This window comes from Phytophthora infestans, genomic scaffold (genome assembly GCF_000142945.1).
Source record: "Phytophthora infestans T30-4 supercont1.9 genomic scaffold, whole genome shotgun sequence".
Lineage (NCBI taxonomy): Eukaryota > Oomycota > Peronosporomycetes > Peronosporales > Peronosporaceae > Phytophthora > Phytophthora infestans.
In genome coordinates this window covers 2,083,103-2,109,477 of record NW_003303750.1, presented here as the reverse complement: position 1 = coordinate 2,109,477, position 26,375 = coordinate 2,083,103, and the positions used below count along the sequence as shown (strand labels likewise).

The window sequence follows — 26,375 nt, the reverse complement described above, 5'->3', positions numbered from 1 at the left end:
TTGCCGTGAAGCTTGTCACTCTTGCTTCGTGCGCGCGCCGCTCTTCACCAGCGCTGTTGCCCAGCCACGATGTCAGGAACACCACCACAGCAAGACGGGTATGAAGAAGAGAATTCAAGATTTCCAGCAGATACCAACCCCGCCCACTTGGCTACTGTGACGAAGCCGCCACCGTCGCTGGGGTTGCCGACCTACTACACGCAGTACGAAGAGGACCGCTCTAGCGCAAGTGATCAAGAGCCTATTAATCAAGAACCCCCGCGCAAAAGAGCAAGGCGCGTTGCTCAAAGAACGACCTCTACGGCAGCAGGAGAAGACACTTCCACCAAGTCCAAGCCTGCTGCATCCAAGGAAAAGGCTCGTAAGTCTGCCAAGCCTGTGGACAATGGAACAGCAGCCACGGCAACAACTCGCAGGACACCTAAGCCCAAGATGGTGGGTATGCGCTAGTCCTCTGCAATCAGCGTGGACAAGGTCGTAACCGAGGCTTTGCAAACCACGACGCAGTCCACCTCAAACCCAAAAGCAAAACGCGCTAGCAAAAACTCGAAGGGTGGTCCGAAGGGCAAGGAGAAAGCAGATACGACGGATGTAAAGACGATGAAGTGGACCGTTCAATTGACGGCTTTGGCGATTGAAGCTCGTTTTCAAAACAAGCAGATCCAAAAAAAAAATTTGCTACAAAGAACTCGAACACGAAAGCCCAACGTGCAATGTGGGAGGACACTATCACTGTATTTCAGCAGCGCGCCCTGTTGGAGCACGCGTGGGGTGACGATGAACCTCGCAGTGTGACTGTCAAGCAGTTCAAGAACAAGCTGGATGCTGTTCGAGCCGCATACAAGGCAAAGAGCGGCCGTATGCTTACCACAGGAAATCCTCCTCCTAATTCCGACTCCAGTAGTGACGAGGGAGATGACACCTTGCGCAAATATCCAGAAATGCCTGTGGATTTTTTCGTCGATGAGCCTGACAAATCTTCAGATAGTAGTGCTGCCGACAGCGGCGGAGGGCGCAAGCTGACGTGCAAACCCACGTCAGTGCATCCGATCTATCTGAGGGAACTTGGCGTAGATCTCGCAGCACTATGGCCGCTGCTGTGTTATGTGTTTTCGCGTCGACCTGGCTGCACGGGTGAAGCTTTCATGGAGACTGGCGTCCCAGCTAGAGTTAGCCTACCTACGAGCGAAAGTGATGACGATGATCACGCTGGAGATGATAACGTGGACTCTGATTCATGTGAATCACCAACCGAGGCTCGTGAAAAAGCGAAGGCAGCAGCTAAAGCAAAGAAGAAACGTGACAAGCAATCTAACAACGTTTCCACAAAACGACCTGCAGATGTAATGAGTGATACACTCAAGACGGGGTTTGAAGCAATTGAACGTGTTTTTTCGGCTCGTCACCAGCCGTCTCAAGACAATGGGGAGATATCTCGGCTGGTTCAAAAGCTGACGTCGTCGATTGATGAGTCGAATACTAAGCAACAAGCCAACAGCGATGCACTGTTGACCAGTATTGCGGGTTTGCACCAAGTTACGGCTGGCTTCTACAGCGAAATGGCGAAGTGGATGCAGAATCAATCAAACCGTAGCTAGCGCTGCTCACGCTCGAGTACAACGCTTGCTACACTCTCATTTATTCGTGATCGTTTTCGTAAAACCGATCTGCGTATGCATTTCTCTTTGCGAGTGCTAAATCAATTTCAGCTTGCGTTCGATCCCAACCCTCGTTAAACGCGTGCATCACGCGTCGTGAATCCTGTCTATCTTTTGCTTTCTGGGCCGCATTACGCTTCACTTTAAACTGCTTGTCTCCAATGTCGATCAGCAAATTGTGGAGAGCAGCAGCGGCAGTAATCATGCGAGCGTTGGTGTTGTATTTCTTTCGATCCGTCACTCCATGCAGAGTCTTGAAGCGGGTCTTTAGCTTCCCAAACACACGCTCGACTAGAATGCGCGTTTGCGAGAGATGATAATTGTAGCTACCACAAAACAGACAATAGCAAGAAACAAATCAGTATTTCGCGTAAAATGTGCGATACAATCATCCTTACCAGCGCTGCTTTGCCGTCAGCCTCTTGCCACCCCGCTCATCGAATGGCACCATAAGAAAAGGCCACGGTTTAAAGCCTGCATCACCCAACCAGTTGATGCCTGGAGGACACAGCTCTCGAGCATGAGCACCAAGAACAGCGGACTGATTCCACATTGACTGGTCCGAATTGCTGCCACTAAAAACACCTAAGTAGCGAAATTTGTAGCGGTAGTCGATCGCAGCCAAACAATTGTAGGAAGGTTTGCCACTCTTGTCGTAGAATCCCTGCATCACGTACAATCGTAAAACATGAACATGATCGAAACGTAGCATCGTACATACCTGAAAGTCTTTCGGTCGTTGAGTGCGTACAAGAGTCCCGTCGAAAATGCAAGCTACATCAGGAAAATCAGCATTGCGTGCAGCAAAACAATCGGCCAACTCACTCCATTCATCGCTTGCATCTGACGGAGGAAAATATATCACGTCGTCTTTCATTTCGAATAGAAGCTCTTCCAGTTTAGCAATATACCGACTAGCAACAGGGCGAGGCATTCCGAGCTGCGCTGCAGCACCACCAATTCCATCCCCATCTTGACCACATCCGTTACAATAGTATGTCAGTAGCACGGCAAGCCCAACGTCAAAAGCTTACTGCGCGTTTTTTCCGGGAAGGCCATACTTCTTGTAGTACAGCGGCTCCAAAAATGCACAAAGAGCGTCGAGCGACACTGGTGAACAACGCAGAGTTTTGCGATATGCTTTTGGTGATCGTTGAGCCTTCAACTTTGGGTAAAAATCTGAGCGAACCGTGATTTTCTCTCCGGGGGGGGGGCGCGCAAAGAGATCTCCAGTCCATCGAACCGAGTACAGCTCCCAGCATGATGAAAAGCAAGATGATCACGAATATCTCCATGGCTTCAACGTCTGCATCAGCTGCAGCGTACTGCTGCACTTCCGTGACTGTAGCTTGTGTCTGGGGCAACGGATGGCGCTGATCGGACGCGTCTTCGTCTTGAGAAGCTACATCGGCATCGATGGTTGCCTCGGCAACGTCCTCCGCAACCCCCACCACACCCAGCAAGCCGCTGTCGACGTCCATGGCGTCGCTACCGACGCAGGAACCCCTCGCGTCGCCGTCGCCGCTCTCCATGCTAAGTAGTGCTTCAGCTCTGCCGTCCCCCCCAAAAAGTCGCTGCAAGCCCTGAAAAGTTGGTCGCTGTCGACGTCCATGGCGTCGCTACCGACGCAGGAACCCCTCGCGTCGCCGTCGCCGCTCTCCATGCTGAGTAGTGCTTCAGCTCTGCCGTCCCCCCCAAAAAGTCGCTGCAAGCCCTGAAAAGTTGGTCGCTGTCCTACTTTTATTTGCCGACTTAAATGTTGTCAAAATGGCTACCAGCTTTTTTTCGACGGTCTTGGAAACGCATAAAGTCGTTGTGAAAAAGTCATCACTTTTCTATTTGGACAACGCTCTAAGGCAGCTCTGAGTGTAGGCTTTGCGGCCAACACAGTTGTGAGCATAGGGATGCAAATCCCAGTGAGCTTTGGCAGCACAAGTCACTGTGGGTGTGACTGAGAGCCGCGCCAGTCTCGTGGCTACTCAGTGTGAGAAGTCATCTTTTGGTGTTTTAGTTCTCTCACTTCTGATTGGAGAATCAGCTGTGATTGGAGAATCAGGTGATTCTCAGTTAAGTGGGGGAGGATGTAGCGGGGTACAATCCAGCGTGCCCCATGTTACATAAAGAGTGACCCGTCACTCTTGTGGACACCTGGTACACGGTACCAGGTGCTCTCGGAGCCAGTCAGAGCATGACTACTTAGCTCCACTATAGGTAACCTCTAGTTTGTATGAGACCCAACCTTATCTTACTTATAAAAACATCAGTCTTCGATCTACTCTTCTAAGAAGCAAACCGTCCCCTTTGAGGCTGGGAACACGTGAACTAACGTTCACTCGGGTAGTTAATACCCTTAAGCACTTCCTCTGTGCAAGGTGCTGTGTGACTCCGTCACAAAGGGAGCTTACCGGCCCACTACGGTGGCCACCAAGACCATTTAGTGAGCTCACATGTACGAGGACCATCGGTCCTTCAAATTGTGAAGACAGTAACAGTGAGCTGCAACAAGAGCGATGTCATTCACATATCCTCGGTCCGATGGATTTGATGCTCTGTCGAAAGTCATTCCACCCGTATCTCGTCATTTGTAAACTAGCCCAGCGCCTCTCCTATGTCATCAATGTCATCAGTCATTTGCGTACCCCTCAGTCGGAAAATGCGAATTGGACACTTCTAACAGTCCCAACCAGCCTTCCCTCTCTGTGACACATTCAGCTATATACCAGCAACCCGCTCACTCTAAGCTCAGATCGCTCACATCTTTAGAGAATGAAACGCATTATTCATAGAGAGAGAGAAGTTGGTCTTCTATTTGGTTTAGTTTTTCTTTCTCATACACCTACTGACACCTCTTTACGCGGTATAACATACTGTCAAAACCGATCATATCAGTCTCTTAAAGAATTCCTGGAGGAAACACGGAGCCAGAAAAAGATCAATATGCGATTCGTATTGATACCTATCGGTCGAACGGGGCAACGATACCCATTTCATCACCATCAAGTGTACGACTGTACGAGTAATATGTTTTTAGTCTTTGAATGAATGACGCCTATGCCAACAACTGTAGGCACGCCTCACAATTTACACTGAACAACAGAGAGCATGACAGATCACAGCAAAATCTATTGTGCATAATAGATAGCAAAACATTTGCTACGGACGTTTTACATAAACATGGACTAACAAAGCGGTATCGAGTTAGTCAGGCGCCTTAGGGTGGGCAGCGTCGGAAAGACAGGAGGCAGCGTTTGAATGACCGGGGGCAATGTCGGAACAACCGGAGGCAGCGTCGGGATAATTGGGGCAAATTCGGAGCAACAGGGTGTTACAATTTAGGTCTGGTCGCTCCAGTTACGTTGAAGTGCAGTATCACGTACGACCAGATCAAAGGTGATAATGATGTTGGTTGACGACGTCACTGCACGTGGCTGACGTGACTTTGGCTGGTTCTTCGATGGGCCTAGCAGCGATGACCGTCCGAGTCTTGCGTGGACTCAATCTGGTCGCTGTGGAAGGCTTGCCACTCGAGGCGAGACTGACCTTGGACGTGGACTCGTTCATTGCTGTCTGTTGCCAAAGCGCCACTATTCTAAGCGTCGGTTGGCAAAAGACGCAAATGTCGTGGCCGGAAGGCGGCAAGCGGTTGCCACACTGGGACGCGATCTACAATGGGGACGTCGTGGCCGCTCAGAAGCTGCTTGTGACGAAAGCAGGGGCAGACCAGGTGGGGTTAATCAAGATTTACGTAAAGGATTATTAAATGATATATATATATTTTGTGATCAATTTAATACTCGATTAGATGAAATTGACAAGTGTACATGTGGCTGTGCAACACGGACACGTCAAACTTTTGAAGCATTTGCTTTTCACAGGAGCCAACGTTAATGTCAGGACGGTAGGTAGCAACTTAAGTTGGAGTGCAACTGTGTATTTGCCAGTATGACGACCTTTTCCTTCAATGTAGATCGACGGCTCGACGCCCCTGCATCTCGCAGTAGAGATGAACCACCGGAAGACCTGCTCCTCGCAGGTATTAATACCAACCCGCTGCTCTACAACATACATTAATGTGCTTCAATACTGCTTTGGGTTAATACACAGCTTTCTTACCACGAGACGGTCCAGTTCACAGGTCAAAACCCCACTCCAAGCAGCAGTCAGTCGTGGATTAAACCATATCGCGACGCTCCTTCGCCAAGGATTGGATAGTCGGCGAACTCTCGCTAGCCTCGAAACCGCGGCCCAACAAACAGCCACGCGTCGACAATCACTCCTTTCCAGCAAATAAGCATTGCCGACCAATTTATTATACTGTATTTTGTTTAAAGACAGGAGATTGTATTCAAAAGTTGGATTTAGTGTGTAGAAGTATAAACTTAAAAGTTGCTTCGGAGGTGGCGGTTGGTGAGCTTGTTGGTATCGACAGCTTCAGCCAAGACCCCAGCACCAGCTTTCTCGCCACGAACTGGCTGATCATCATTGTCAGCGTTGAGTTCGGCGCTCAGATCCCTAGAAATACCGAAGATGGGCAGCGTCGGGATGACCGGGGGCAGCGTCGGGATTACCGGAGGCAGCGTTGGGATTACCGGCGGTAATGTCGGAACAACAGGAGGCAATGTCGGAATGAGAGGAGGCAATGTCGGTATAATGTCGGTGATCACAGGAACAATATCCGAAATCACAGGAACGATATCAGAGATCACTGGGACAATATCCGTGATCACAGGAACGATATCCGTGATCACAGGAACGATGTCGGTGATCACTGGAACGATGTCGGTGATGACAGGAACAATATCCGTGATGACAGGGACGATATCCGTGATGACCGGAACGATGTCGGTGATCGCGGGAACGATATCGGTGATCACAGGAACGATGTCGGTGATCACAGGAACGATGTCGGTGATGACAGGAACAATATCCGTGATGACCGGAACGATGTCAGTGATCACGGGGAACGATGTCGGTGATCACGGGGAACGATATCGGTGATCACAGGAACGATGTCGGTGATCACAGGAACAATGTCGGTGATGACAGGGACGATGTCCGTGATGACCGGAACAATGTCGGTGATGACCGGAACAATGTCGGTGATGACCGGAACGATGTCAGTGATCGTCGGTCCCTCACTGCCGGATTCGCTTGCACTAGCACTGTCCGACGTGCTGCCGGACAAGCTTGCGTCGACACTTCCGCTATCACTGCCAGCCATACTACCGTCGAGGCTGCCGGACGAACTAGTATCGGTATCGGCATCGCTACCCGCGCTACCCTTTGTGCTACATGGCAAGCTTGTATCGACGCTGCCGGATACACTAGAGTAGACACCACCCGCTTCGCTGCCCGTCGTGCTGCAGGGCACACTTGCATCGGCTTCGACACCACCTTCGTAATTTCCCGGAATGGTACCATAAGCGCCCGGCTCCGTGCCTCCGTTCTCGTTGCTGTAATAGTTTCCATTCTGATCGTTGTCCGAGTACGGACGTGGCGTACTGACGGCGTACGCCGATTCACTGTTGCCGTAGTTGGTAGGAGCGTTATAGCCACTCTCGCCGGCATAGCTAATGGGAGTCGTGTAGCCACTCTCACCGGCATAGCTATCGGGAGTCGTGTAGCCACTCTCACCGGCATAGCTACTGGGAGGAGTGTAGCTATTTTCACCGGCGTGGCTATTGGGAGGAGTGTAGCCGCTCTCACCGGCATAGCTTTTGGGTGGAGTATAGCCACTCTCACCGGCGTGGCTATTGGGAAGGAGTGTAGCCGCTCTCACCGGCATAGCTGGTAGGAGTATATGCGCTCTCTCCAGTGGAAGCGTATGCTCCAGCAGGGATGTCACCGTAAGCACCGGTGGTGACGCCAGCTCCGTTTGAGGGCACCGGGATACCAGCATTTGTGGTGGTGACTACATCATCTCCATTCGAGAGAGTGGGGATGGCCCCGTTTGTGGTGGTGACCGTATCACCTCCGCTAGTGAGATGAACGATGTCACCGTTCGCGGTCGTAGTGATGTCCCCATCCGTTGTGGTGACGATATCGTCGCCGGTCCAGAGCGCGGTGGTACCAACGTCAGTGCTGGTGATGACCCCACTATTGACGGTGGTAGTAGCGACGCCGGCTTCGTTTGAGGCACCGTTGACAACGCCTGAGTCTAAAGCTCCACTGTTGCCCCTTAATAGACTAGGAGCGTGGCCACTACCGACCAAGCCGTCGCCTCCTGTTGCGACGGCGCCGTTTTGGTAGGAAGCAAACTGGCCTTCGATGGCGGTCGGAGTATAGCCTTGAGCCCCTGATTCTGGTGTAATCGAGCTGCTACTTTTGGTGTACGAAGTGGTCGGGACGGCTGCATCTGGGGTAATCACGTCGCTAGCCACCTCGCACTCGACCGCACGAACACTACCGGCATGAGCGGAGAAATCGGAGAGGGCGACCGCCACAGTGAACAGTCGGAGGAACGTCTTGCAGGAAAGCATTGTTGCTGTTGCTGGTGAAGATGTATACCAAGCTAGTGAGCTTCCACCGATACAGGTATGTACAGGTCGACACGAGGACTCGACTGAACCGGAGAAAGTTGGTGAATGAGATCAGACTTGAGCTCCGAAGTGTCTACCACTCTAACCGGGCGTCACAAGTCATATCGTCTTTAATCTCCTCAGGAGACCCCCCCCCCCTTTAAGAAGCTCATGCTGAACGAGCTGACAGAAACCACTGTGAAACACACAACGTCCTTTCCTTAGGTCGGCGTCATGGCCTGTAACACGTCGGTTTCCAGAGTAACCGATTAGCCGTTTCACACCTAGGCAACTGACCTGAAGTCATGCCCCACTCAGGTTTATTTTCTGTTCGTGGGAACCCGAACATGTTCATAAGTAAATTCATTGATTAAAAACTCAAGTTTGAGCCTACATTTAGTTTTTAGGGAGAACAAGTCAGTTAATTGTGAGGTTTGCCTACTATACTTGACATGCGCGTCATTCATCCAAAGACTAAGGTGTATTCCATAGTGGAGCGGAGCGGAGGAAGGGAATTGTGTTTTCCACACGAGATTATCTGTGACCGGTATTACCGGCGTAGTACCGGTACGTGTACCACACGTGGCCTCCACTCCTCACTTCGCATTTAAAGAACAAGAACTACGAACAAGAAAGACCCGCCTCTCCTCGTCCCTTTTCGGATCGAGCTGATGGTCATTGCATAAGCTCTCATTAATGTACCTGTTTGTTTGACCCCTAAGTGTGTGGAAATCGCTTAATAATCTTGATCGAGTCTAATATTTCTTCCTGCTTCAAAAGCTTCACCTTGGACATTAACGCCTTCAAAAGTCATGCACAGTTTGCAAACTACGGCTCTGCACTATCTCGCCAGAGATGCACTGCGCGTTGAGCGGTTCCCATATTCGGGTCGGCTCAAAAAGGGATCAACTCGAGCTTTATCTGGGGGCTGCACCCGCAATAGAAATAAAGTGCAAGACCGTACAAGTGCCCGCTTACTGGGTGTGCTACTACCCCTTATAAAAATCAAGTCAAAAAGTTGATTCTTTTTTTTAGCTGACCCGAATATGGTAAAAAAAATCCCTCCGCTGCATTGTCCTGTGTTACTTTGGTTTTGCGTTGCGTCAGCACATTAACATCTGTACGATTACGACAACGTTCAAGTTATTTCTAGATAGAAACTCCGTCTACTCGACATCGAAATGTTTCGTTCATGCTTAATTCACAGGAAAAGTGAGCAATATAATCTATTGTTCACAAAAAGTCAGTGAAGGGCAGCAAATGTGTTGCTAGCTATTGAATAAATAACAATACCTTTGCTGCCCTTCACGGACTTTTTTACACTATATTAGCAAACCCACACTAGCACCAGAAGAGTTTGGAGGATCAAAGACCATGCAAGGATGAATAGTCAGCTCAGATTGTCGTCAAAGATTTCAAACACCTGTGATCTTCGAGTGCGACTTCCGCATCTGCAGCTGCAATAATCCGACATCGGCAATGCACGCGCACCCTGGTGAACAATTCTAGACTTACATTAGAAGACAGTTAAAGGTTTGCACGTCGTTATAGATGAAAATATTATCTTTTAGAGCGCCTGCCAGGCGGTTTCAATGCGTAGCTGGACGAGCTTGTGAGATAAACCTTTGTTGCTTACTTCCTGCGGCGACGGTGAGCTTAAGTACGAGCACGGAGTGCCCTCGTCCTTCGTCGGTGCGAGTGCGGAATATCTGAGCTAAGGTGGCTCCCCGATTGCTGCGGGTGGAGCCGCTTACCTAGTTTCTGGGATGACGTCTCTGATTTAGGTGTGCGCCTGCAATCTGAACTGCGGGAGTCGGACCGATAACGGTAGACAGACGGATGCTGACAGACAGCACCTAAGCCCCTTCGTTTCGATCAATAAACCAAGGTAAGGGGTGTTAGGGAACGACCAAGGATGCCAAATTATATGGCGTTTGTTTTCTGGGGCTCATCAAACTTTGAACGTACAAAGTAGATATCTGAATAAACGGTTGTAGGTCGCACCTCCTCTAAAATCTCTTAGCGCTTATTCTCAACGCTCAGAAAAAAATGGATTTTAAAAAAAATCACACACAAATTAAAGGTTAAGCCTCTAAAGCGCCTAGAATTCTTTATTTACACAGATCGACGTGCATCTCGCGATTAAGATCAGCCGCCGAGATATCGTGCAAAACCTGCTCTTCTACCGACGTACAACATTGATTTGATTTTATGTAAGTCCCTCTCACAATTAAACTCCGCCAAAATTATATCGCGTCGCCAAGGAATGAATAGTCAACAACTCTCGTTAGCCTTGAAGCCGGAGCCCAGCAAACAGTTAAACGTCGACAATCACTCATTATCAGCTAGCCTAAACAGTCGACCAATTACTCCCCAATGTAGATTATAAAAAAAAGGAAATGTATTCACAAGTTGAATGATACTCTGGTGTGAAGAAGCTTAGAAGTTACTCCGGAGGTGGCGGTTGGTCGCACCATCGGCTTCAGCCGAGACTCCAGTGCCATCGTCCCCGCCACGACCTGGCTGATCGCCATTGTCAGCGTTGAGCTCGACGCTCAAGTCCCTACCGAATGCGGGCAGAGTCGGGACCAGCGATGAAATAATTTTTGGCAATGTCTGAGCAACAACAGGAGGCAACGTCGATACCAGCGATGAAATAATTTGTGGCAGTGTCTGAGCAACAGGAGGCAACGTCGGGACAATCGGAGGCAGCGTTGGGATAAGCGGAGGCAATGTCAGAACAAGAGGCGGCAGCGTCGGGATTACTGGAGGCAATGTCGGAATAAGAGTCGGCAATGTCGGAATCAGTGGAGGCAATGTCGGAATCAGAGTAGGCAGTGTCGGAATCAGAGTAGGCAATGTCGGAATCAGGGTAGGCAGCGTTGGTATAATGTTGGTGATCACATCGATAATATCTTTGATCGAAGGAACAGCCGAGACTCCAGCCCCGGCATCCCCGTAACGACCTGGGTGATCATAGGCGCCCAGGCGCCTTAGGGTGGGCAGCGTCGGCAAGACAGGGGGCAGCGTTGGAATAACCGGAGGCAATGTCGGGATAACCGGGGGCAATGTCGGAACAACAGGAGGCAGCGTCGGGATTACCGGGGGTAGTGTTGGGACAACTGGTGGCAGCGTCGGAATAAGAGGAGGCAATGTCGGTATAATGTCGGTGATTATCGGAACAATATCCGAGATCACAGGAACAATATCCGAGATCACAGGAACGATGTCGGTGATCACAGGAACGATGTCGGTGATCACAGGAACGATGTCGGTGATGACAGGAACAATATCGGTGATGATAGGAACGATGTCCGTGATGACAGGAACGATGTCAGTAATCACAGGAACGATATCCGTAATGACCGGAACAATATCGGTGATCACAGGAACGATGTCAGTTATCACAGGAACGATATCCGTAATGACCGGAACAATATCGGTGATCACAGGAACGATGTCGGTGATGACCGGAACGATGTCGGTGATCACGGGAACGATATCCGTGATGACCGGAACGATGTCAGTGATGACCGGAACGATGTCGGTGATCACGGGAACGATATCCGTGATGACCGGAACGATGTCAGTGATCACAGGAACGATATCTGTGATCGTCGGGCCCTCACTTCCGGATTCGCTTGCACTAGCACTGTCCGACGTGCTGCCGGACAAGCTTGCGTCGACACTTCCGCTCTCACTGCCGTCGAGGCTGCCGGATGAACTGGAATCGTTATCGCTACCTGCGCTCCCCTTCGAGCTACACGGCAAGCTTGTATCGACGCTGCCAGATACACTAGAGTAGACACCACCCGCTTCGCTGCCCGTCGTGCTGCAGGGCACACTTGTATCGGCGTCAACACCACCTTCGTAATTTCCTGGCGTGGAGCTACCATAAGCGCCCGGCTCCGTGCCTCCGTTCTCGTTGCTGTAATAGTTTCCATTCTGATCGTTGTCCGAGTACGGACGTGGCGTACCGACGGCGTACGCCGATTCACTGTTGCCGTAGTTGGTAGGAGCGTTATAGCCACTCTCGCCGGCATAGCTATTGGGAGTCGTGTAGCCACTCTCACCGGTATAGCTACTGGGAGGCGCGTAGCCAGTCTCGCCGGCATAGCTTTTGGGTGGAGTATAGCCACTCTCACCGGCGTGGCTATTGGGAGGAGTGTAGCCGCTCTCACCGGCATAGCTGGTAGGAGTATATGCGCTCTCTCCAGTGGAAGCGTATGCTCCAGCAGGGATGTCACCGTAAGCACCGGTGGTGACGCCAGCTCCGTTTGAGGGCACCGGGATACCAGCATTTGTGGTGGTGACTACATCATCTCCATTCGAGAGAGTGGGGATGGCCCCGTTTGTGGTGGTGACCGTATCACCTCCGTTAGTGAGATGAACGATGTCACCGTTCGCGGTCGTAGCGATGTCCCCATCCGTTGTGGTGACGATATCGTCGCCATTCCAGAGCGCGGTGGTACCAACGTCAGTGCTGGTGATGACCCCACTATTGACGGTGGTAGTAGCGACGCCGGCTTCGTTTGAGGTGGAGGTGGCGTCACCGTTGACGACGCCTGAGTCTAAAGCCCCGCTGTTGCCCCTTAATAGACTAGGAGCGTGGCCACTACCGACCAAGCCATCGCCTCCAGTAGCGACGGCGCCGTTTTGGTAGGAAGCAAACTGGCCTTCGACTGTGGTCGGAGTATAGCCTTGAGCCCCTGATTCTGGTGTAATCGAGCTGCTACTTTTGGTGTACGAAGTGGTCGGGACAGCTGCGTCCGGGGTAATCACGTCGCTAGCCACCTCGCACTCGACCGCACGAACACTACCGGCATGAGCGGAGAAATCGGAGAGGGCGACCGCCACAGTGAACAGTCGGAGGAACGTCTTGCAGGAAAGCATATTGTTGCTGTTGCTCAAGATGTATAGCAAGCTAGTGAACTTACACCGGTACAGGTATGTACAGGTCGCGAGGAGGACTCGACTGGACCGGAGAAAGTTGGTGAATGAGATCGGACTTGAGCTCCGATGTGCCTACCACTTCTTGTAAATCGAACGGGCGCCACAAGTCATATCGCCTTTAATCTCCTCAGGAGACAACTCCCCCCCCCTTTAAGAAGCTCATGCTGAACGAGCTGACAGAAACCACTGCGAAACACACAACGTCCTTCCCTTTGGTCGGCATCGTCGCCTGTATCACGTCGGCATTCGAAGTAACCGGTTAGCCGTTTCACCTCCTTGTGTCTTGACCCCAATTTTGTTTTGGTTTGATGAGGTGTCGCCTTTCAGGTTCATTTTCTGTCCTTAACATCCCTCAAAGCTCGCTTTAGGCCTACATTATGTTGTTCAGGAAGATCCAGCAACCGCGACGTTATCAACAGTCAAAGTCTGACGAGCTCCAAAAAATAGAGGTGTAATCAACGCCATCTAAGTTGGCTACACTGCCGTTCCCCTTCCTGTTGGTTTTGTTACATGTAATCGAAACGCAGCGGCGCAGCCCCGTCTGAGGCGCTGCCTGTCTACCGTTATTATTTATCCTTGTACGGTCTTTGTCAAAGACTCTTTGATGCTCCCAAGTCTCTTTAATCTGAGATCGCAGCTAACTCGTAACCGCTTTGTTAGCTCGTGTGAGAGCCAACTTCAGTGAGGCACTGTGCTGTGCTGTACAGACCAGTGCGCTCTTTCAGAGGTTTACAAAAACTACACCTTTTTTGTGATCTCCTACATGTTGATCAACGGCCCGACACCACCGCATCTCGTGGTAGAGATCAACCGCCGAGATATCATCCTCCGCCAACGTACACCAATGATTTGATGTTATCTTAAGCTCCCGTATCATCTTTCTTAATGTGCGGTCCCGCCAATTGTGGATTGAATGATATCGAGACGCACCTTCGCCAAGGAATAACCAGCAAACTCTTGTTAGCCTAGAAGCTGCAGCCCAGCAAACAGCCAAGCATCGACAAACACTCATTTCCAGTTAGCCTACACAATGGACAGCGCATATTAAAGAGAAGAGAATCTATTCACAAGTAGGAATGCTACTTAAATATGGAGACGTCTAAACGTTTTCGCGCAGACGACGTCCGAATAGGTTCGGAAGTAGAGGCAATGTCGGGATAACCGGAGGCAGCGTCGGGATAAGCGAAGGCAATGTCGGAACAACAGGAGGCAGCGTCGGGATTAGAGGAGGCAATGTCGGAATTAAAGGAGGCAATGTCGGTATAATGTCGGTGATTATCGGAACAATATCCGAGATCACAGGGACAATATCCGAGATCACAGGAACGATGTCGGTGATCACAGGAACAATATCCGAGATCACAGGAACGATGTCGGTGATGACAGGAACAATATCGGTGATGATAGGAACGATATCGGTGATCACAGGAACGATGTCGGTGATCACAGGAACGATATCAGTTATGACCGGAACGATGTCCGTGATGACAGGAACGATGTCAGTAATCACAGGAACGATATCCGTAATGACCGGAACAATATCGGTGATCACAGGAACGATGTCGGTGATGACAGGAACAATATCCGTAATGACCGGAACGATATCCGTAATGACCGGAACAATATCCGTGATGACAGGAACGATGTCGGTGATGACAGGAACAATATCCGTGATGACAGGGACGATGTCCGTGATGACCGGAACGATGTCGGTGATGACCGGAACAATGTCAGTGATGACAGGGACGATGTCAGTGATCACAGGAACGATATCTGTGATCGTCGGGCCCTCACTTCCGGATTCGCTTGCACTAGCACTGTCCGACGTGCTGCCGGACAAGCTTGCGTCGACACTTCCGCTCTCACTGCCGTCGAGGCTGCCGGATGAACTGGAATCGTTATCGCTACCTGCGCTCCCCTTCGAGCTACACGGCAAGCTTGTATCGACGCTGCCAGATACACTAGAGTAGACACCACCCGCTTCGCTGCCCGTCGTGCTGCAGGGCACACTTGTATCGGCGTCAACACCACCTTCGTAATTTCCTGGCGTGGAGCTACCATAAGCGCCCGGCTCCGTGCCTCCGTTCTCGTTGCTGTAATAGTTTCCATTCTGATCGTTGTCCGAGTACGGACGTGGCGTACCGACGGCGTACGCCGATTCACTGTTGCCGTAGTTGGTAGGAGCGTTATAGCCACTCTCACCGGCGTGGCTATTGGGAGGAGTGTAGCCGCTCTCACCGGCATAGCTGGTAGGAGTATATGCGCTCTCTCCAGTGGAAGCGTATGCTCCAGCAGGGATGTCACCGTAAGCACCGGTGGCGGTGCCAGCTCCGTTTGAGGGCACCGGGATACCAGCATTTGTGGTGGTGACTACATCATCTCCATTCGAGAGAGTGGGGATGGCCCCGTTTGTGGTGGTGACCGTATCACCTCCGTTAGTGAGATGAACGATGTCACCGTTCGCGGTCGTAGCGATGTCCCCATCCGTTGTGGTGACGATATCGTCGCCGTTCCAGAGCGCGGTGGTACCAACGTCAGTGCTGGTGATGACCCCACTATTGACGGTGGTAGTAGCGACGCCGGCTTCGTTTGAGGTGGAGGTGGCGTCACCGTTGACAACGCCTGAGTCTAAAGCTCCACCGTTGCCCATTAGTAGACTAGGAGCGTGGCCACTACCGACTAAGCCATCGCCTCCAGTAGCGACGGCGCCGTTTTGGTAGGAAGCAAACTGGCCTTCGACTGTGGTCGGAGTATAGCCTTGAGCCCCTGATTCTGGTGTATTCGAGCTGCTACTTTTGGTGTACGAAGTGGTCGGGACGGCTGCATCTGGGGTAATCACGTCGCTAGCCACCTCGCACTCGACCGCACGAACACTACCGGCATGAGCGGAGAAATCGGAGAGGGCGACCGCCACGGTGAACAGTCGGAGGAACGTCTTGCAGGAAAGCATTATTGCTGTTGGAAAAGTGTATACCAAGCTAGTGAGCTTCCGCAGAGATCAGTATGTACAGGTCGAGACGAGGACTCGACTGGACCGGTGAAAGTTGAAGAATGAGATCGGACCTGAGCTGTGAAGTACCTACCACTTCTTGTTAATCCAACGGGCGTCACAGGTTATATCGTCTCTAGCCTCCCCAGGAGATAACATCCATTTAAGAAGCTTATGCTGAACAAGGGGTGAACCGATGTGAAACACACAGTGTCCTTTCCTTTCGTTGGCACCGTGGCGTATACCATGGCGACATCAACAGTAACAGTTGCGCTGTTTCAAACTTAGAGTATTGGCACTTTGCACAGTTAGTTTACAAGAATCTCTAAGTTGAAGATGTTTTTGCTTCCTAGGCCCTGCGTGAACGTAGGGGTGAAACCAAAATCTGAGGTATTGCCTGTCAGCATTCGCCTGTCCCCATGTTAAAGGTGTTTGCTGGCCCCAACGCTGTAACGTAGTATAATTTGATATCACAGTAAGCTCGTAACCGCTCTGTTAATACATGCTCAACGTACCCCAGCGATAGATGGCATTGCATTAGAACAGCCTCCATGCTCAACGTACCCCAGCGATAGATGGCATTGCATTAGAACAGCCTCCATTTCTATCGATCAAATTTGCATGCAGCTAGTGACTTGCTCAGGATGGGAGACGAACGTACAGGATCGCTTTCTTTCTTGGAGAACACACACCCTTCGGTTATTCTAGTAATATCCAGCTTCTAAATAGTGTATTGTACACGTGTTAACGAGCTGGCCCGATGCGTTAGACGCGGTAGTACAGTACTAGTATATCAGCGCACACAACACAGACTCTACTTGCCAATCTCATATTTTTCCAACGAACCTCAACAAAACGTCGTATGAACCCCTCAGCTTACGCGAACCTGGCGACACTCCCACTGGCCTCGAGGCTGCCGCTCTGCAAGCAGCACGACGTACACAACGCGTCATCGTCATCAATCCTGTGCAGTCAAGTTTGACTCAAACATCAGCCAGGGGACACGCAGGCGGTGCTAAAGAGCCACGGCACGCGTGAAACAGAGGACCCTCCGTATGCGGCGACGTGCTCAAGATGGTCGAGGCTCTCGATTTAGATCAGATTTAGTTTTCGCCTTTTTATGTGGAGACCATGCGCGGATTTTACTGATGCTACCGGTATACTTCGAAATAAACGCTCGGTACCGGAAGAAGCACACAAAAAGTGGTTGGACACACAGCCGTTAGCCACATTACACTAATGTTCGTCACACTAATGAAACAGTTGGTGGCTCTCATAGACATCCGGTATCAAACGATATCATTTTTTTGGCTGCTGATGTCCTACAAAGAGTTTTTGGGTACACCCTGGCTTACATTTGTAGAGACGCTGGCCCACTGTCAGCATGGGTATCGTCGCTCTTTTAAAATGCCGAAGCCCAGTGTGCTTCATAGCAATACTAACTGCTTGGTTTGTTTGCTGGATGCTCTTTCATGGGATGTTGGGCAAGCTAAATTCTAAAACCAGACGTCACGAAAGGATAATTTATAGGTTGTGGTTGTTGTGGTACATGCCCATAAATAAATTAATAATTCTTGATGTAAGAATGAGACAGCTCAAAACCAAATGACGAAAATAAAAGCCTGAGTTTGACAGCGTATTCGATAGCGAGATCGAGCTTTACTAAGCCCAATACTACCATCATCTGGTGCAGTTTATTGAATTTATACCGGTAATTCAAGCTTTTTAGCCTGTTTTAAACAGGCACTTAATTAAACTGTTTTTTACGGACTCCCGAAAAAGCTTATTTTTATTTCTCCAGTCCCCCATCGAGCCCCGTCAAATTCGTTAGAAAAACTGCTTGTAATAGTCATCTGAACGTCAAGTCTCCCATCGGGGGTCTCGATCAACGTCTGGCATTTCCGCTTCCTTCTCGAGAACAGCGCAGCAAGGGGACGTGCAGAATGGGTAATGGCGTGTCCAGTGAGATGGAAATTTTTGCCGAGGGCGAACTTGAGGCGGAGCTCAAGCGTCTTGGCGGCACAGGCGATGCAAGCGTCAAACAACTCTTGGGCAAGGGCTACCGTGACGTGGTGCAGTTGGTGATCCGCCCGAAGCGCGCACTATACGACATTCACGAGCTCGGACTGGACCGCTTCCAGGTCGCCGAGCTCTCGGTGGACCCCACGCAGGGCGACGTGACGCAGACCCGACGCAGAGACTTTGACGTGCTCAACGAGCGCGGTTTGCGGGTCCGTTGCTCGCACTGGCAGCTCTTCGCACAAGGCAGCAACACCCCAGCTGCCACGCCCTGCCTTATCTACCTGCATTCCAACGTTGGCTCTCGCCTTGACGCTCTGCGTGTGCGTGATGCAGCGCTGAAGCGCGGCTTCTCCGTGCTGGCCTTCGACTGCTGCGGCTCCGGGCTATCGGACGGCATCTATGTGACCATGGGCTGGAACGAATCGCTGGACCTATTTGCCGTGCTGCAGACTGTGGAGAAGGATGCGTCCGTCTCGGAGATTTGCCTGTATGCGCACAGCATGGGGGCGTTCCCTGCTCTGACTAACGTTGCCCTTCGAGCAGCTGGAGCGGCAGACAAGAAGATGCAGTCCAAGTTGGAGACGCTGCCCTATGCTTTGCGAACGGGACCAAAACTCTTCAAACCCATCCGCGCTATTGTGCTGGACAGCGGGTACGCCTCGATGAAGGAGGTGAACGAGGGAATTCTGCGTGAGATGCAACAAGAAGGTTTTCCCGTGCCCAAGGCGGTGATGAAAGTGGCTGTAGCTGCTATCAACAAGAGCGTGAGGAAACGTACTGAAGTGGACATGGAACTATTGCGGCCTGTGGACTTTGTGGAGCTCTGCTATGCCCCCGCGCTCTTCGTGGCGGCGGACAATGACCGATATGTGTCCACGGAGCAGAGCAACGAACTTGCTAGCAAGTACGCAGGCCTGGCCAAGATCCTGCGTGTGGAAGGAGAACACTACGACCCACGCGAGGCCTCTACATACACAAAAGCCGTCGACTTTCTCTACGACGCACTGCATCCCAAGTCATAGTAAAAATGTACTGAAATAGTATGTGACACAAATTATGTGTTGCATCTCTTTTGTTTTGGTCCACACAAATATAAGTGATCTTCTAGCAGCAGTGGTGTTGCAGAGAGAAATCGTACATGACGTCGACAAAGTAGTCAGCACTCGCGTCGTCGCTGTCGTACAGATCCATGAAGCGGATGTGACGCGCAGGAGAGGCCTCGGACCCCGAGCTGCAAGCGTAGTCATCCACAAAGTCGTACTCTTTCATCAGCGCTCGCTCTTCACTGCTACTGGTCGAGGTCTCTTCACTGCGTTGACGCTCGAGACGTCGTGCTTCCGCCTTCCTCCAGTTCCGCTTCAATCTCGCCGCAGTAGTATTGACGTAACTCGTGCAGCGAGTCAAAGGGGATCGTCCCCAGGAAGGACTTGTCCATCGCCAGGCGAATCAACGTGTCACAGACGCACTCGTCGCGGTTCAGTAGCCCCGAGCGGTACGGGGCCGTCAGTTCCTGCAGAGTCTCGTGGGAGACTTTGAACATCTCATACACGTCCAGCGCGTCGTCACACGCCATGATGCGAGGTTGGTTGAGCTTAAGTAGCACTAGCCCCACTCGCAGTAGGACATGGCTACCTTCACAGAAGAAGACGTCCCAAATCCGCATGACAGGCTCAAATGGCAGAGTGTTCAAAAAAAGACAGAGAAACCATTTCAGAGTGAAAGGCTCAAAGTCCACGCCCAGAGTTTGCAAGTGACTCGCCACAACTGGCAGCTTCTGCGTCACCAGATCCGAGAAGACTCGCTGGTCTGCACGACTGCCAGTCATCGTCCGAGTATGGTACTGTGGGGTGAGCTCCTCGACAATTGCTGCGAGTACCCAGAAAGCCTCCGCCTCTCCCATGTTCTGTAGCAATACTGCAGCCAGGAAATTCATACTTTGACAGTATCCCACCGCTGGGTTTCGTAGTGAATACGCCTGCAGGACACGACGCAGTTCACCGAAGCTGTCGCCATCTCCTGACAGTTCTTGTGATTGGCGCATCGAGGTTCGGAGTGCCAAAGGAAACGTCCTCGGCAGGTCCTTCTCGATGTCCATCTCCGCACACTTGCTCAGTGTATGAAGTCGATGTAGTAGCGCAGGATACGACTCCTTGGCTCCACGTCGAAGCTCCGCAGCGCCACTGCACATCCACCAGACCTGTCCACGGAGATGCGGAGGCACACCCGCCCTCAACAAGCCGTCGAACTGACGCGAGTGCAGCATCTGCTCTGCCGCTGAGGCAAAGGAAGACAACGCCATTTTAACCGTCTTGGCGGGCTTTGTGTCATCTTTCTGCGTACTTTCTTGGTGCTCAGTGAAGCGCTTTTGGTTTCCCTTCCACTTTTGACACAAACGCTCTTGAGCCCAGTCACGGACAGCAAAGCGCTCGCTCCACTTGCGTAGATGGCATCTGTGTAGATCCTCAGCAGTGTTAAGCTCGCTCGCTGTATGTTGCTGCACGTCCACAAGACATTGTAAAACTTGGTGTTCACAGCGACAAGCCAGTTCGACGTCCTCGGTCTTAAAAGAAGCCGTCGCAAGCCTAAAGCGGCGTTTCGGACGGAAACATGCTAGTTGACGTCCGTGTGTGCGTGCAGAGAGCGGTACTGGTGCCTCACGGCCTGCGCACTCGCCATTATCCGAGCTCTCATCCTTCATGTTCTCCGTCGGTTTATTGTCGGAAAAACACCTTCTAAATACTGAGCGCAAGTTTCGCAAAGAACAAGAAACGAAGATCCATGATTGGAAGAAAAAAAATGATGCGAAAAGGTGCGATGATGTTGAGCAGGATGTGTGCATTTGACTGCAGCATGTATGACATGGCATAGTTTTGGTTTTCGTCCGACTAAGTACGCTCAAATCCACGGAGATGAGCTGTTCTTCCTTCTCAACAAGTCTTGCTCGCATCATGTTGAGGGTATTGGCGTTGACTGCGAAGGCCTCCAAGCCTTTCACCCGCGCGCTGCATGCATCAGCGCCCTCGTCCTTCATCGTGCGTTCCCTGGACGATGTGCGGCAGAAGGATCGCGTCATCACCAGTGACGACGGCGCGCTCGAGACACGGTACGCACTTGCCATCAGCTGCGTATCTATAAAAAAAACTGACCATCACTCTTTGTTTTCTGTAACGTTGAAGTCGCTACTTGGTCCGCAACGACGAGTGTGGGTTTTCGGTGCAGCATGAAGTGCTGAAGAAGGGCACCCCTGTGCGCCTCGAGTTCCAGAACCACGTGTACGCGCTGCTGGTGACACGCGGCAACGGTCGCGTGCGGCTGCTGGACGTGGGCGAAGGCCCCGGTCAGGTCCAGGACGTGGCGGAGGGCTCACTTGTGGCGTTAACTGCGACTGAGGCCATCGAGATTGAGGCCAAATCCGACGAGTTGCATGCCGTGAGCATCATGAACCCGCCGGTGTTTGGCGTCGAAAAGAGAAACGACACGACGGGCGTATTCCCCGCCGTGGACCCCGATGGAGAGGCACTCGAGAATTTCAATCTGTCCAAGGTAGACCAACTATTCTCTGCTCCCGAGTCGCTCAAGGGTGGTAGTGCCCCTATGAAAGACGACCCGCTATTCTAAGTTGTAGGTAGCTCCAGACATGCGATGCAGATACAACGAAGATACAAATGAATTTGCGTCGACTCAAACACCTCGAAGTACACTACTAAACGCTACCAGATGCAAGTGCCAGGGGGAGGGGTAAATGGGTACATGAGCTTTCGGGCTGTTGTTTGAGTCAAACTTTGACTGCACAGGATTGGCGGCGCTGACGTGTTGTGTATGTCGTGCTAGCTTGCAGAGCCAGCAGCTTCGAGAGGTTCGTACAAACTAAAGGGGGGGGCTTAATAGGGTCGTTGACAAAATCTGAATCTCGGCAAGCAGTTAGCGCATCACCCTTTGTTGAATGCGCTAATAACGACCGATGAACGGTCGAAACGGCGAAAGCCTCATGTACTTTAGTTCCCGTTCACAACCATTATATTCCTTTACCGATTCGGTACTAACTTACCGCATCTAACGCATCGGGCCAACACGAACAGTACACTGCTCTATCTTCGGTCCCTGGTATGGAGAGTCCAAGTCTTCCCCCAGAGAAATGATAGGTCCCTGGTATGGAGAGTCCAAGTCTTCCCCCAGAGAAATGATAATAACCAAAGGGTGTGTATTCTCGACGAAAGGAAAGCGATTCCGCCCGTCCGCTTTCCCATCATGAGCAAGTCAGTAGCTGAATGCAAATTTGCTCGATAGAAGTGGGCAAGAATCTGGGTCAATGCAAGACCTCGTTGGGGTACGCTGGCAGGGGATGAGCATGTATTAACAGAGCGGCTACGAGCTTACTGCGATCTCAAGTTATACTACGGTATAATAATGCGTTGGGGCCAGCAAAGACTTTGAACAAAGGGACAGGCGAAGGAAACAGCCAACGAAGCAAAACATCTTTCGCTTGTGAATTAACAATGTAAAATACCAATAGTCTAAGTTTGAAACGGCTCAACTGTTACTACTGATGTCGATGTGATATAAGCCCGGTGCCAACCAAAGGAAAGGACATTGCATCGGTTTCTGTCCCTTGTTCAGCAAGAGCTTCTTAAAAAGGGGGTGCTGTCTCCTGAAGAGATTAGATGCGATATAATTATAGTGACGCCCGGTTAGAGTGGTAGGCACTTCGGAGCTCAAGTCCGATCTCATTCATCAACCTTCTCCGGTCCAGTCGAGTCCTCGTCTCGACCTGTACATACCTGTCTCTGCGAAGATCCACTAGCTTGGTATACATCTTCACCAGCAACAGCAACAATGCTTTCCTGCAAGACGTTCCTCCGACTGGTCACTGTGGCGGTCGCCCTCTCCGATTTCTCCGCTCATGCCGGTAGTGTTCGTGCGGTCGAGTGCGAGGTGGCTAGCGACGTTATTACCCCAGATGCAGCCGTCCCGACCACTTCGTACATCAAAAGTAGCAGCTCGATTACACCAGAATCAGGGGCTCAAGGCTATACTCCGACCGCCATCGAAGGCCAGTTTGCTTTCTACCAAAACGGCGCTGTCGCTACTGGAGGCGATGGCTTAGTCGGTAGTGGCCACGCTCCTAGTCTACTAATAGGCAACGGTGGAGCTTTAGACTCAGGCGTCGTCAACGGTGACGCCACCTCCACCTCAAACGAAGCCGGCGTCGCTACTACCACCGTCAATAGTGGGGTCATCACCAGCACTGACGTTGGTACCACCGCGCTCTGGAACGGCGACGATATCGTCACCACAACGGATGGGGACATCGCTACGACCGCGAACGGTGACATCGTTCATCTCATTAACGGAGGTGATACGGTCACCACCACAAACGGGGCCATCCCCACTCTCTCGAATGGAGATGATGTAGTCACCACTACAAATGCTGGTATCCCGGTGCCCTCAAACGGAGCTGGCACCGCCACCGGTGCTTACGGTGACATCCCTGCTGGAGCATACGCTTCCACTGGAGAGAGCGCATATACTCCTACCAGCTATGCCGGTGAGAGCGGCTACACTCCTCCCAATAGCCACGCCGGTGAGAGTGGCTATACTCCACCCAAAAGCTATGCCGGTGAGACTGGCTACGCGCCTCCCAGTAGCTATACCGGTGAGAGTGGCTACACGACTCCCACTAGCTATGCCGGTGAGAATGGCTACGCGCCTCCCAGTAGCTATACCGGTGAGAGTGGCTACACGACTCCCAATAGCTATGCCGGTAAGAGCGGCTATAAGGCTCCTACCAACTACGGCAACAGTGAATCGGCGTACGCCGTCAGTACGCCACGCCCGTACACGGACAACGATCAGAATGGAAATTATTACAGCAACGAGAACGGAGGCACGGAGCCGGGCGCTTATGGTACCATCCCGGGAAATTACGAAGGTGGTGTCGACACCGATACAAGTGTGCCCTGCAGCACGACGGGCAGTGAAGCGGGTGGTAGCGTATCTGGCAGCGTCGATACAAGCTTGCCGTGTAGCACGAAGGGGAGCGCGGGTAGCGATACCGATACCGATACTAGTTCATCCGGCAGCCTCGACGGTAGTATGGCTGGCAGTGAGAGCGGAAGTGTCGACGCAAGCTTGCCCGGTAGCACGTCGGACAGTGCTAGTGCAAGCGAATTCGGAAGTGAGGGCCCGACGATCACAGATATCGTTCCTGTGATCACTGACATCGTTCCGGTCATCACTGACATTGTTCCGGTCATCACCGACATCGTTCCGGTCATCACGGATATTGTTCCTGTCATCACCGACATCGTTCCTGTCATCACGGATATTGTTCCTGTGGTCACCGACATCGTTCCTGTGATCACCGACATCGTTCCTGTGATCACCGATATTGTTCCAGTGATCACGGATATCGTTCCGGTCATTACGGATATCGTCCCTGTGATTACTGACATCGTTCCTGTGATCACCGATATTGTTCCCGTGATTACGGATATCGTTCCGGTCATAACTGATATCGTTCCTGTGATCACCGACATCGTTCCGGTGATTACCGACATCGTTCCAGTGATCACGGATATTGTTCCTGTAATTACCGACATCGTTCCTGTGATCACCGACATCGTTCCTGTGATCTCGGATATTGTTCCTGTGATCTCGGATATTGTCCCTGTGATCTCGGATATTGTTCCGATAATCACCGACATTATACCGACATTGCCTCCTCTAATCCCGACGCTGCCTCCTGTTGTCCCGACATTGCCCCCGGTAATCCCGACGCTGCCTCCGGTTGTTCCGACATTGCCTCCGCTTATCCCGACGCTGCCTCCGGTTATCCCGACATTGCCTCTACTTCCGAACCTATTCGGGCGTCGTCTGCGCGAAAACGTTTAGACGTCTCCATATTTAAGTAGCATTCCTACTTGTGAATAGATTCTCTTTTCTTTCTTAGCTTCAATATGCGCTGTCCATTGTGTAGGCTAACTGGAAATGAGTGTTTGTCGATGCTTGGCTGTTTGCTGGGCTGCAGCTTCTAGGCTAACAAGAGTTTGTTGGTTATTCTTTGGCGAAGGAGCGTCTCGATATCATTCAATCCACAATTGGCGGGACCGCACATTAAGAAAGATGATACGGGAGCTTAAGATAACATCAAATCAATGGTGTACGTTGGCGGAGGATGATATCTCGGCGGTTGATCTCTACCACGAGATGCGGTGGTGTCGGGCCGTTGATCAACATGTAGGAGATCACAAAAAAGGTGTAGTTTTTGTAAACCTCTGAAAGAGCGCACTGGTCTGTACAGCACAGCACAGTGCCTCACTGAAGTTGGCTCTCACACTACATGAACACGAACTAACAAAGCGGTTACGAGTTAGCTGCGATCTCAGATTAAAGAGACTTGGGAGCATCAAAGAGTCTTTGACAAAGACCGTACAAGGATAAATAATAACGGTAGACAGGCAGCACCTCGGACGGGGCTGCGCCGCTGCGTTTCGATTAACAAAACCAACAGGAAAGGGGTGTTAGGAAACGGCAGTGTAGCCAACTTAGATGGCGTTGATTACACCTCTATTTTTTTGGAGCTCGTCAGACTTTGACTGTCGATAACGTCGCGGTTGCTTAATCTTCCTGAACAACATAATGTAGGCCTAAATCGAGCTTTGAGGGATGTTAAGGACAGAAAATGAACCTGAAAGGCGACACCTCATCAAACCAAAACAAAATTGGGGTCAAGACACAAGGAGGTGAAACGGCTAACCGGTTACTTCGAATGCCGACATGATACAGGCGACGATACCGACCAAAGGGAAGGACGTAGTGTGTTTCGCATCGGTTTCTGTCCCTTGTTCAGCATGAGCTTCTTAAAGGGGGGGGAGTTGTCTCCTGAGGAGATTAAAGGCGATATGACTTGTGGCGCCCGTTCGATTTACAAGAAGTGGTAGGCACATCGGAGCTCAAGTCCGATCTCATTCATCAACCTTCTCCGGTCCAGTCGAGTCCTCGTCTCGACCTGTACATACCTGTCTCTGCGGAAGTTGGTATACATCTTCACCAGCAACAGCAACAATGCTTTCCTGCAAGACGTTCCTCCGACTGTTCACTGTGGCGGTCGCCCTCTCCGATTTCTCCGCTCATGCCGGTAGTGTTCGTGCGGTCGAGTGCGAGGTGGCTAGCGACGTTATTACCCCAGATGCAGCCGTCCCGACCACTTCGTACATCAAAAGTAGCAGCTCGATT

General features: G+C 51.3%; 4 protein-coding genes across 4 annotated transcripts; 2 read left to right on the top strand and 2 right to left on the bottom strand.

The window, feature by feature from the left end:
- Window positions 1–14,228: 14,228 nt before the first annotated feature.
- Window positions 14,229–16,671, bottom strand: PITG_05956 (uncharacterized protein; the record flags this gene model as incomplete). The annotated part of the gene is made up of 2 exons (XM_002998137.1): window positions 14,229–16,107; window positions 16,634–16,671. 2 exons carry the CDS (start codon window positions 16,669–16,671, stop codon window positions 14,229–14,231), a joined length of 1,917 nt encoding a protein of 638 aa, XP_002998183.1.
- Window positions 16,672–18,061: 1,390 nt separating this feature from the next.
- Window positions 18,062–19,162, top strand: PITG_05955 (serine protease family S09X, putative; the record flags this gene model as incomplete). Its single annotated transcript, XM_002998136.1, has 1 exon — window positions 18,062–19,162. The coding sequence occupies one exon, from the start codon at window positions 18,062–18,064 to the stop codon at window positions 19,160–19,162; it is 1,101 nt and encodes a 366-aa protein (XP_002998182.1).
- Window positions 19,163–19,244: 82 nt separating this feature from the next.
- On the bottom strand, window positions 19,245–20,867 carry PITG_05954 (uncharacterized protein; the record flags this gene model as incomplete). The annotated part of the gene is made up of 2 exons (XM_002998135.1): window positions 19,245–19,425; window positions 19,469–20,867. 2 exons carry the CDS (start codon window positions 20,836–20,838, stop codon window positions 19,245–19,247), a joined length of 1,551 nt encoding a protein of 516 aa, XP_002998181.1.
- Window positions 20,868–21,061: 194 nt separating this feature from the next.
- On the top strand, window positions 21,062–21,826 carry PITG_05953 (uncharacterized protein; the record flags this gene model as incomplete). Its single annotated transcript, XM_002998134.1, has 2 exons — window positions 21,062–21,243; window positions 21,317–21,826. 2 exons carry the CDS (start codon window positions 21,089–21,091, stop codon window positions 21,756–21,758), a joined length of 597 nt encoding a protein of 198 aa, XP_002998180.1.
- Between the last annotated feature and the right edge of the window lie 4,549 nt (window positions 21,827–26,375).